This window comes from Phaseolus vulgaris, chromosome 7, assembly GCF_051622355.1.
Source record: "Phaseolus vulgaris cultivar YP4 chromosome 7, ASM5162235v1, whole genome shotgun sequence".
NCBI lineage: Eukaryota > Viridiplantae > Streptophyta > Magnoliopsida > Fabales > Fabaceae > Phaseolus > Phaseolus vulgaris.
In genome coordinates this window covers 8,080,829-8,094,117 of record NC_143504.1, presented here as the reverse complement: position 1 = coordinate 8,094,117, position 13,289 = coordinate 8,080,829, and the positions used below count along the sequence as shown (strand labels likewise).

General features: G+C 31.2%; 1 protein-coding gene across 1 annotated transcript; it reads right to left on the bottom strand.

Moving 5' to 3' along the window:
- Positions 1 to 1,891: 1,891 nt before the first annotated feature.
- On the bottom strand, positions 1,892 to 5,466 carry LOC137827714 (trihelix transcription factor GT-2). The gene is made up of 2 exons (XM_090304999.1): positions 4,858 to 5,466; positions 1,892 to 3,962 (listed from the first exon to the last, which is right to left on the bottom strand). Exons 1-2 carry the CDS (start codon positions 5,160 to 5,162, stop codon positions 2,318 to 2,320), a joined length of 1,950 nt encoding a protein of 649 aa, XP_090161125.1. The 5' UTR covers positions 5,163 to 5,466; the 3' UTR covers positions 1,892 to 2,317.
- Between the last annotated feature and the right edge of the window lie 7,823 nt (positions 5,467 to 13,289).

The window sequence follows — 13,289 nt, the reverse complement described above, 5'->3', positions numbered from 1 at the left end:
AAACTTATTTCAAATACATTCTAATGAATAAATTATATTTTAGATTTAGAATTAATAATTTAAAACGTGATACAAATATTATATTTAACTATCAATAGTTTTTTTAAAAGAAAATTGTTTTAAATTACAAGTATATAGAAGCAAAAAAAACACAGTGGATTAAAAAGAATGTGCATATAAGAAGATAAAATGTAAGATGTTTTTTTTTTCTCAAGTTGAACTGTAATATTTAAAGTACACATTTAAACAAAGAAAACACAGAGTATTAAAAATATCAAATTGAAAAAACAAAAAAATACTCTCTAATTAGATATTTTTATTTAATAGATATATAAAAAGGAAAAATAGAACTAAAGAATATAAGAAAAGAGAATTGGATACCCCATTCATCCTAGTTGTAAAAAGTTCAAAGGAAAATTATGAAACGGATAAACGATTCCACTGTCAAATGACCTTGGAATTGATAAATTAACATGGAAAAATGAGGACTATGATTTGCATTGGCAACAGTAAATCTGAAGATTTAGAAAGAAAACATAAACAAAAAGCGTAAAAGAGGAGAATTAGATACCCACCAAATCATTGTTCATGCGAGTTCAAAGAAAAATAATGACCTGTTTTATTCGAAATCGAAAATTGTTCCTTCTAGCAATCTCTCATTCATAATATATATATATATATATATATATATATATATATATATACATATAACATAATATACCAAAAGCACAACATAGTCTCACCCATCCGTTACTTATAAACCAATGAATATATACCTCTTTTAAGACAGAAAAAACAAGAGAAGAAAATGAATAGTTTAATGATTTTTTGAAACAAGTACAATTGTTTCAGAAACGGGATGAGAGATGAGCATAAGATTAGATTAGATTAGATATTTGGATGCTGATGAAAGCCTGACAAAAGCACATTAACAGCAGAAAAAGTTGACCCTTTAGATGATGATGATGATGAAGCTTCATCTCTTTCTTAGGACTGACACTCATGAAGAGAAACACATCACCTTGCCTGCACAGTGCCACAGAGACAACAACTGCATGCTAGTGTTTTAGGTTCTTTTCAGAGTGAGGTTACTCACAACTCACAAGATTCCCCCTGGTGGACCCTCTTTCAAGGGTTTATCACTCCATGTGTGATGCTGCCATCTTCTACCCTCTCTTACAATGCAAATATGTAGGGTCACTGTCCCAACAATTTAACCCTTCTTTAATATATTCTAATTTTATCATTTTTTATTTCTTTCATTTCTTCACCACCACTACTGAAATTCCATCATTTTCTCACCCTCTTATCATATCTGACAAATCGCTAATAAGTTAGTGCAAAACGGAAAACGGGGCAATTAATTCACCAACCTTTCCTCTCTACTCACCAAGTACTCTACATTTTAATAATTACTTATAGTGTATATATGTAACTAAAACTAAAGTTCTGTAGTAATAAATTTGTTGGTAAGTGTAAATACAATAAATTTAATTTTAATATCCCAAGAATATGTTTTTGTTGCTTATGAGTCTTAAGAAAAGTTAAATGATACTCGTTATTATTTAACGATAACACAATATTATATGTTTTTCAGATTAATGTGACAGGTCTAAATGCATATCACGTAATTAATAAATAATGATAAAGACTGGTTTTATAACGAACCAACTCAATAAAATAATTAAATGATTAATGTTAAAAATGTATTTAAGTAATATATAATCAAAATATTTGAGTTGAGCACCTTCTACTGGTGTAAAAAATTAATGTGTACCAAAATATGGGTATTATAGAAAATAAAGAAAAAAGCTAAAGTAAGAAAAAAAAATAGGAAAGAAAAGTCAATGGCAGTCATATGAAGAGTAAGAAGATGTCAAAACTGAAAGCATGGAGAAAAAGACAAAACCGGAATTAATCTCCTCCCATTTACAGCACCAGGAACGTAAGAAAAAAAAGATGAAGATAAAAGAAAAATACAACCTTAATTAAGGTTTCTCTCTTCTTTATTGGTCTCTATCTTAAATTCCTCTCTGATTGGACTTATTTATTATTATCCCAAAAAATAAACAAATTTTATGAAACAGAAAAGAAAGAAAAGAGAAAAACATATAATCTTACTGACTATATGCTACAACAAAAGTACCAACCAAACCTCATCTTCCACAGGTCGATACCCATGCCATGTGTAACTTCACCGTACGTGAATATTCAAATTCTTTCTCCACCACAATGGCCACCACCTCCTCCGACAACCCCAGCACTCTCTCTGACCCACCTCACGCTGCTACTACCACCACCACCTTCTTTCATCACTCTATTCTGTTGATGCCCCAACTGAACCACCACTTGTTTTGTTCGCCACTATCTCATATTTCCCACCACCACCACCTTCTTCATCCTCTTCATCATCTTCTTCTTCCTCTCCCTCACCATCTCTCTCTTCCTCGTACTCATCCTCTTCATTCTCCACGTCCTCCATTCTGATATCCCTATCCCTCATCGATTCCTCCTGAGGTGGCCATTGTTGCTCCGGCCGCACCATCAGCGGCGCCACCGTGCTCTCAGGCTTCACCGCCGCCGCCACGCCCTCCACCTTGCTCCTCTCCCTGTACAGCGCGTCAAGCTGGTGGAAATAAGGGCACGTTTTGGAATCTTCCGGTCTCCGCTTGTTGCTTTCCTTCACTTTCTTGAAGTACTTGTTTATGTTCTCCCACTTCTCTTTGCACCTTTTCGCGTTTCGGATGTACCCGAGCTTCCTCATTGAGGATGAGATCTCCTCCCAGAGAGGACCCTTTGGTCCGTTCTCTTGATACTTTGAATCCAGGTTCGTTCGAAGCTTTATCAATGCCTGAACCTCCACCTTTGGCCACCTTGAAGAACTCGATGGCGTAAAATTCTCACAACTATTGTTGTTGTTGTTGTTGTCAACTTTGACTATCTCCATGTTGGTCACTTGTGAGAAGACTGGCAACACCACTGGCTGTGTAACAACCGCGGGCAGTGGTTGTTGTGCAGGAGGCGGCGCTACACTAGATGGTGGTAATTGTTGCAGTGGCGGTTGAGGTTGTTGGTGTGGTGGTTGCTGTACGAGGTTGATGTTGCTCAATGCTTGACCGAGGTTTTGTTGTTCGGCTATTTTTTGAAGGAATGACATGACGGCGGCGTCTTTGGCTGCGGCTATGGATCTTTCTTGTGCGAGGATTTCTCTCTCTCTATTGATTCTTTGCATCTCCTGGACTCTCCATGCTTCTTCTCTTGCTATTCTGTCGTGTTCTCGTTTCTCTATGGCTTCCAAGAACTTCTTCTGTAGATCCTCTTGCTTCTCGATCACTTCCTTCATTAGTCTCTCGAAGAAGTCCTTCCACTTGCGCTTCCTCTTGCGCCTACCTTCCAATGTTTCGTCGGAGGAGGTGGAGGAGGAGCTAGAATTGGAGAAGGTGTCGGTGGGGAGCGTGGGGAAAGAGGGTGGTGGGGTTGTGTTGATGGTAGGGTTTGTTGGAGGGTTAGAAGGAATTGAGAGATGTATTGATGGGGTAGTAAGAATGGGCTGGGGTATGGTTATAGGGAGTGTTGTTGTTGATGGAACAGTGATATGGGGGACAGTACTGGTGAGAGTGGTGTTGGACAGTATTGGCTGCATTGGCACTGTTGTTATTGTTGTTGGAATTGGAAGTGACAATGATGAAGCTGTTGCTGTTGCAATTGGTAGTGACACTGATGCAGCTGTTGTTGCAATTACTCTTGATGGCGCTGATTGTGGTGGTTTTGGTGATGGGTTGGGAGAATGCGGTGTTGGAGTGTGATTCTCAAGGGCTTGTAGTTCATCAAAGAAACGATATGTTTTTCCATCTTGTTTCCCACTTCGACCTTCTTTGGTTCTCTTGTGATACTTGTACACGTTCTCGAATTTCTCTTTGCACTTCTTGGAACTTCTGTGATACCCAAGCTCTGCCATTTTCCTGCGCAGAAAGAGAAGACAAAATGAAGAGAGAGAGTGTAGAGTAGAGTTTCTCTGGGTTTATCTTATCTCATCAAATTGAGCTAAGGACAAAGGGTAAAAGGCATTGGGATCGTGATATAAACATGAAATAAAAATGAGATGAAGTAATGAAGCATTGGAAATGATGGAAGGGAAAGAAAGTAAGTGAAAGAGAGATGGAAGAAAGTGTGAAAGTTGGACGTAATGGATGTTTTGAGTAACAAAATGGCATGAATTGATGAACAGACATGTCTCCCATGAGAAACACATGAACCCAAGTTAGAAGATTTGACAGATAATCTTCTTCCTTAATTTCCCGTAGGAGTTGGTAAGCGAAATAAAGGGGGAAGAAAAATCTCGCTTTTCATAGCTCAATTCAAGTCGGTAACTTATTTGGAAAATAGGACATGAACCAAAGTGAATGTCAGAAAAGCAAATCACACCCAAATCATGTACACTGCACATCTAAATTCTTTTCTAATTATTTTATGCTCAAACTCCCAAACAAAATAAAAACACACAAAAGAAGCAGGAAAAGGAAGCAAAATCCAAACCATGGAAAGAGAGTGAGTGAGAGAAAGAGAGAGGAAAGATGGATTTGGAATTGGAATTGAAGCGAGCGAAACACTGAATACATTTCCGAGAATAAAACTTAAAAACAAAGCGAATTGAATTCTCAGATCTCCGCACCCCATTAATCTCTTTTGAAGAAAAAAGAAAATCCAGGAACTGAAAAACTGACATGAATTGAAGTGAAGAAGTGAAGTGATGAATTGAAGGAGAAGATGCAAACTAAAAAGAAAAGAAGAAAAAGGTGATATATATAATAAAACGAAAGATTAATATAATTGAGTTGAGTTGGAGTAGTGACGCACCTGGATACTTCTTCCCACAAAGGACCCTTAACACTTGCATCTCGAAACGCCACGTCCATATCCTTCCGTATCCTTAACAGCGCCAAAGTCTCTTGTCGGGGCCACCGGTTACCACCGAAGCTACGTTCTCCCTCGTCGATTCTACCCCTTTCGTCGTCCCCCGAATTTGATCCAACTCCGCCACCGCCTCCGCTCGCCACCACCGCCCCCTCATGCGTCACCCCGCCCACTGCATCGACGGAGGCGCCACCTTCCCCACCGCCACTTCCGCCTCCTGCTCCCAGCACAGCTGAGTCCCCAAGCATAGTCTCTTTTGGGTCTCTCTCCCTCTTTTCCAAAACAGCACCGCAGCAATTACAGCAGCTGACACGAGACGAGGAGAAAAATTAAAAATATAAACACAGCTAAAAGGGTGGTGAATTCTTTCAAAATTTTGATGGCTTTTTATTTTATGTAATAATAATAATATTATTATTATTATCATTATTATGTATATGTGTATATACATACATACCAAACCGCTATCCCCCCTCTCTCTCTCTCCCTTTCTTTGCGGGGTGAACTAATTTGTTTATTTATTTTATTATATCTATAATAAACACGAGGAATAATTAACTGCAATAAGAATAATAAATATTTCCCTTTTCTCTGTTTTTCATTAATTAATTAACTTTTTACGTCTTTCCTTTTCTTCTCTTTTTGAGCTGCGGAATCTTTTTATTTTTCATTTCTTCTATTGTTTAATTGTTCTCGACCGATAAATTCACCTGACTCTGCTCTTTTTGATATGGTAATAAGAAAAGTGGCACGGAAAAGTAGATGCAGGTATGTGGTAGTATTTATTTATTTATTTATTATTTATGAAATAATAAATAAATGCATAGATTTTTTTAACAGCTGCGCACAGGGACGATGGAGATAATTGTTGGTTTTTGTCTGTCCAGCTATATTTAGTTAAAGGCCGGCTCCTGTAGGTCACCCTTTTTCTTTTCCTTTTTTTTCTATTTAATAATATTTTTACTTAAATTCGCGTTATTATTAATTTTCTTTGCTTGGGATGAAGATGAAGATGAAGATGGAGATGAAGATGAAGATGAGGTTTGTTGCTTTTTCTTTTGGGATGTGTTTTTTGGACTTCAGTAGCGGTTAGGCGTACTCATTGAGAAAAGACCAAACAGGCCCTAATGTGCTTCCTGCATTGACCTTTAATCATTGAAGCTAATCTATTCTATATTTTATTTACATCACCTTCTTTCTCTTCTGGGTTTCACACCTTCTATAACTTTTATTTTATTTTATTTTTACTGTGTGTAGATCCCGGAGTTACCCAAAATACCCTTTTGAGAAGAAAATGTTTAGTGGGGAAAAACATTGGGGTCTTGATTTTAATCTTCAAGTTGTTGCCTAGAAGTGTGGTACTCTACATGTGGGGTTTGGGGACCTACAGTGACAGTGACAATTGCAATTTGGACAAATTTTGGTTGACAGATATAGCAGATAAAAGAAAAATGAGAAAAAGAAAAGGTTTAAATTAAATAATGTGATTGTAATTGGTGTTTTTGATTAAGAAAAAAAGGGTTTAATTGAATTTAGAAGCGTGATGAGTGAATTTAAGTGGGAAATTGAAGGAGGTGGTATTATTAGGCGAAGGTATTTATGAACAGAAGTAAACGGTGGGCAGTTGTGTTGGGTTTGTGACCTACCGTAATAAATGGCGTCAAAGTTTCGATGGCCGTGATATTCTGCATCATGCCTCATTCTAACAACAATTATTGCTTTTCTACATTTAAACAAAACTAATTACTCCAAGGACAATTTTGGTAATCACAATGTCTTCTCTCTTTCGCTATACGCTTCAAATAATAATAAACCTTTTCTTAATTCTTATATTTCAAATAAATATATTAATGTTAAATTATTAATGTTAAATTCCACACACTTTGATCACATATATACCAACTACATATATAATTGTTTTCTAATATCAACACATTCAAATGTAATCAATAATCTCGAAAACAAAATAATTTGTAACTCGAAGATGAATGTCGAGTGACCAGAAGTTTTTTTATATGCGGGTGACTAAAATTATGCAAATAGAATAGCGGAGTGCGATTAATTTTAAAAAGGATAAATGATTTTGAATTGGAAATAATTGGAAAATAAAAGAATACGTTTATGTCTAACTCTTGTTAAATAAAAAATTTATTATCTAGGAAGATTTCAGATTTTTTGTGAACATCTGTTGACATGTTATTAAATATTTGGTACGTATTATAGATCTTATATTTAATGGAATTAAATATATAAAAAAGAATCAACAACAATTAATTCTTCTTTTATGAGAAGTACGAGAGTGAGAGATAAGAAAAAAAAATGTGTGTATAGCGATATTCACATTAAAAAAATATATATATTACAAAATTAGTATTTTTAGTAAATATTCATATATGTATAAGTAATATAATATTTTAATTATATATACGTTAATGATAGATAACCTAGGTAGCACACTATAAGTAAAATATCTAAAATGTAAGATACAATGACACGAATCTATATATTATATAATTATAAATTATATAAATTGACAATAATGATTTATGTGCACAAGTATGTTATAGACTATTTTTTGGAGCAAAAAGATATTTTTTCATGACTGGTTCACAAGGATTTGTTTCTTATTTTTATGATCATAATAATAATTTATACAATAAAATTTGAATAGTTTGAATTTTTAGAAAATTAATGTATTTTTCCTTTTTAAATTTGTGTTAGGACTGTACTATAATTGAAAAAAATCTAACAAATACTTTTTAAATTGCACATTTCACGAATATGTGTCCTACATGTGTCATACGAGTGTCGGTGTCCAATACGAGTACCGGATACCGACACGCCATTTAAGATGAGTGTCCGAGCTTCATAGTAGGTAACACATGATCTGAAATACTCATGTAGAAAAAAATAATAATTAAATAATGGTTTAATTTCTGGATTTACAACTTTTTTTTTACATATATTTATATAATTAAAGTTGTTTTTAAAGTGATTAATTTATTTAAATTTATATCTTGAAATTTAATTGATTTTTTAATTTCGCATTAATATTGATACAATTTTATTTAAATTATATTTTAATATCAAAATTTTATTTAAATTCATGTTTTAATATCAAAATTTTACTTAAATTCCTATTTTAAAAAATAAATTTAAATGATTTTATTTAAAAATAAAAAAGTATTGTCTATTATATATAAATATTATAAATATAAAATAATCTGTAAATATTTTTAAATAGAAAATAAAACATATAATGAAACAATTTATTTTAAAGATAATAAATAGAGGACAACTACTTGAATCCGTCTGGATCGGTTGTCGTTCTAAGTGAAAGTAATGTTAATATCTTTTATATTATTTATAATTGTGTAAAAAAAATAGTGAACAAAAGCATGAATTTGCTAAAATATTTTCTGAAACATCCATTTTCACTTTTTTTAACCATCTTTTGGTGAAAAGGAAAAAAAAAAGTGGTCCATGAATTTTAAAGTACTGTATCAACTTTTCAATAAACTAAATTTTTAGAATTCTGTATTCAAATATTAATTGAGTATTTTAAATTTACGAAATAAATACTTCTTTTTCCTTTTAGAAAACAACATATTATTTTATCGAGCAACTAACCTCATATAAGATTAATTATCTCATATTTTTTTAATCAATAAAAATAATGAAGAAATTGGAAATACTAGAGGTATCAACCCATATAAAAATAATTCCATCTCTTTTATCTTAGTTTTTGCTTAAAAACCCACAAAGCTTTTAATCTTCTTCCCTCGTGTAATGAAGGTTATTACTAACCTTATTCATCGGGAGATGTAATTTTTTTGTCATTTAAATACAGTGATGTAATTATCTCACAGCAAGAGAACATCCTCTCTTTTTTCTTAAACAGAAGGTAAATATTACGTGAAAAAGTAAGAAAACATGAAATAATATAAAATACATATATATATATATATAGACAAAAGAAACATTTAATAAATAGTCTATTAATTAGGAGTATTTAAACGTAATTATGATTAGAAATATGAAGTTAAATATTGTGTTAGTTCTTTAATTAGAAGGTGGACTTTAAATTTAATTTTTAATTTTTTAAAATTGATATGTAAGATAAGATAAGATATGAATCATTTATATATTATGAAATCTTTAATACTGTTTCACTTAAGAGTATTGGTGATCTCAAACTTAGAACATTCAGGTGTAGTCAATAATATGTGAACTCTTAGATAATATGTAATCTGTCTTTCTTTCTTATGTATTCTTTGGTATATACAAAAATCTTTACCCTATCTCTTTTGTTTTTGACCTAATTCAATAATAAATATCGTCTCTTATTTTAAACTGATTATTTAGAATAATTTGATTTACGCTGATACGATATTAATGTCCTTAAATATGAATATTGGTGAACAATCTGTTTATACACAATATCAAACTCGATTCATAACACTACAACCTTCTAGCCTTAAGCATGAGCTAATGAGACTAAACGTCAATTTTACTCTGACAATCTTCCATCAGTCTATGCAATTTTTAGCGTCAGATTTGATCCGTGACGCTATAAATACTGAAAAATAAAGAAATAATAATAATAAAATATGGAGACTTGGAGATGGTATTGATATAAAGGATTATTTCCTATTGGATATATGAAAAAAATTGGCTCCTACAATATACAATTATGGAGCCACCGCTGAGGTATGCTATGTGAACGTTGCGTTTTTGTTTCCAATTTTAAATTCCAAAGCTCTTTGATCGTTGCACTTGCACTTGAAAATGACTTCATATTGAGATAAGATTGTTGAATATTGTATTAATATCTTTTATATCTCCATTTCCCCCTGTTATGTTATGTAGTTCATTTTGTATTCTTCTGCATTCAGTGTATACTGCATGAGACAAAAATAATTGTTGTTTTGAAAGACACTAATATCCTTAGAATTAGTAACCACAATAAATGTTTACAAAATCCTCTTTCTTTCTGGGGAGAAATGAATTACTCATTATGTTACCATTCAACGCCAATAAATGTTTCTGAAAAAAAATATTTTGGTCAGACGAAACCCACAGTTAAAGGACTCCAAACTCAGTAATTCATATAAATAAATTTCATTCACACTTTCAGAAATTTGATGAAATTATATTTTATATATCGTCTTTTTTACGTTATTTCCATCTTTTTTAATTCACATGTATAACCGTATAAGAAATCAAAGAAAAAATATTGCATGTGTGTGTGTGAGAAAAATATAATAAATATTATTCTACCATAAAACTGTAATATGATTTTGATGGTAATGATAAAATGAATTGAAAGATAGGGAAGAGAATTTGGAAAATATATATTTAGTATTTTATTTTTTGCCATCAATTCAATAAGTCAATAATTGAGTCTAAAAACAAAACAAAGGAGAAGGAAGGAAGCAGAAATATAATGCAAAGAGGTGGGGCCCACTTAATCAATATACCATTTAATGCATATAATGATCAAGGATTAGGTTTATATTTGGAGATGTATTTAGTTATACCAATCTTATTTATAAAACACCTGTCATGCTAATCATGTGTGGAGGGTATTTTAGTCAAAGTAGATAATACTAAGGCAAAAGGTAATGGTGGGGTATATAGTAAAATTGGTGATGGCAGGTGAATCAAAGTTTTCTTTTTCAAATATGTTTTTTCTATAGATGATTATTAAGCTGAAACACTATTCAAATTCTCATTAATTTCGGATTATTAATTTAAGCTCTAAAAATATTAGTTTTCTAGAAAATAAGTTCATTACATCCTGAGAAAAAATTTAGTTGTTTTCTTATGAAGTCTTGATATTAAATTGTTTACTCGTAATTTCTAATTAAGTCAGTTTATCAAACTTGATCTTAGATTTGAAAAAACGTTCATATATATACTAATTAGCTTTAATTAAAATCTAACTAAGATGATACCAGATAGAAGTATGGTTGTGCTTGATAAATCAACACATTAGCAAATTATTTATGACATTTAAGTAAGCTAAACCATAGAATTAACTTAGTTTGATGTTTTGATTGTTGATTTTACGTCTAACATGTATAATGTACAACATAACTAAAATAAATATATGAAAATGAGCAGCAAGTTAAATATAATGTGCGTTTCGAAATTGATAAAAATAAATAAATAAGATGCACAGTATTTTTTATTTTATTAACTGTGAATTTTCTGTTACACTTAAATAAGAAGTTATTCGACAAAGCAATACTTAAGAAAACAGAAAAATATATTTTTTTTGGTAAAAATTTGGGGGGGAAATGGCATATAGCAATCACAGTAGATATGTATAAATCACAATGTAAGGAATAAGGACCACAAAAGTCTGATAAAAAAACATTTCTCTGTTTGTCCATATAAATTATTATGGATTCGGTTTTTTTTTTCTGTATTTTCATTCCGAGGACATTACACAAGACAACTCTTTTGTAAGTTTTGGATCCTAATTAAATTAGGATACCAAGATTAAAAGTAAAAAAAATATCGAAATAACTTTTTTTAGAATGATTTAATATATATTGATATTAATTATTAAATAAAATAGTAATGCCTACTGTCTTAACTTATTCAATGACCACGTATAAATATTGATAAAAACGAATTCAATATTTATGAAAGAAAACAGTATGTTGATTATGATATATAATAATAACAATTTTAATTTAAGTTTAGGGTTTAACACTTAGGTGGTTTAAAATTGTAAAGCAAATTGGAGAAGCATTTTAATATTGGGTAAAGAAAAAAAATAAAATAAAATAAAAATGAAGACAGAAGCACACATGAATATGTCTCTCTTTTGTTGATTGAACATGTGAGATGGAATATCTGATTGGTTAATATTAAGTGTGAATAAAGGGTAGGAAGTCGTGTACAAAAGTAGGCATCTCATCATAACATTTGCCATACCCCTTTTTTCAATACTTTTTCTCCCTTTTTTTAATCTTCATCTCTCAAAACTCTCTTCCTCCTTAACCACATTGCTTCTCTTGCAAAACATCTACTTAAAAAGATGCCCTAGAAAACATTTTGCTATTTTATTAATACCCTAAGGCATATATCTAAAAGGCATTAGTGTATTTTGTGTGTGTAGAATATTGATTTGATTTGTATTATTATACGTGTAATATTATATTAAATGTTATATATAAATAGGGTGGAGGGTATGCATGATCGACAACAGCACCCTGCAGTGGGGAATAATATAATTGGAAGCAATCACATAATGCAATGACATTGGCAGCTTGTACCAGAAATTTATTTTCAGGAAAGTTGTGATGGAACATGTTGACTATATTATGAGTGAATTAACGCATATTCATATATGCCATTATATTGAAAACCGAATCATGCCAGTACTTAACAATATGTGCATACCAGAAGATCGAAAGAGATGTATACTGAAAAGAAAAGACTAACAACATTCAATCAATTCTCCCAAAGCCACTCACAAACCCCACAATCTAAGTCTAACCAATGCAGATGTTAGTGCTATGTATGTCTTTCAAAAATAATCACCTTATAATCATTCAAAGTAGATGGAGGAAACAACCTCATCACACCTTTCAACTTCTAATCATATTTTTTTTCCTTTTAGTCAATATATGCTATAAATTACAATTCGAATCATTGGAACTTACACAATTTCAACCATATATAATAAGAAAATTTCTCATTTCTTTTTTCTTGTTACTTAATTTTTTTTTCAACCATATATAATAAGAAACACTTTAGGGTTTTGGATTTAGAGTTTGGTTTATCAACCCATATACATAGTTAATTACTGCAAAAAATATTTAAAACATATTATCTTCCATAAATTGATTTTCTAGAAATTGATACCTACACTATAAAACTATTTATAAGTTCCTAATGTAAGCTCTTTTTATTTATTGTGAGAGTTTAAATTAGGGTTTATCCATGCACACTATTTTCATGTTGATAGAGTTAATGTGTGTGACTACTTAAAAATTAATTAATGTACAGAATTATCTCAATGAAATAATATTTAGATTTAGATTTATGTTGGAGATCTATAGGTAATTATTTTTAATTTTATAATATATCAGAGATAAAAACTTTATTTTATAAATCGGTTTGTTAAGATTGAATTAAATTTAATTAAATTTATTTTTTAATAATTTGAAATCTTGTAATTATTATATGTATTATTGCATAATTTATATGATTATGATTAATAACTTTATAATAATTAGTTTAGAACCATCCAACAAGTAAACAAAAAGTTTGGGTTACGATTCACTTTACAACTTGGGGTCATGTATATGCACACACAGTTGTCTGCAGCAAAGTAAGTGTCATTAATATTTGGAATT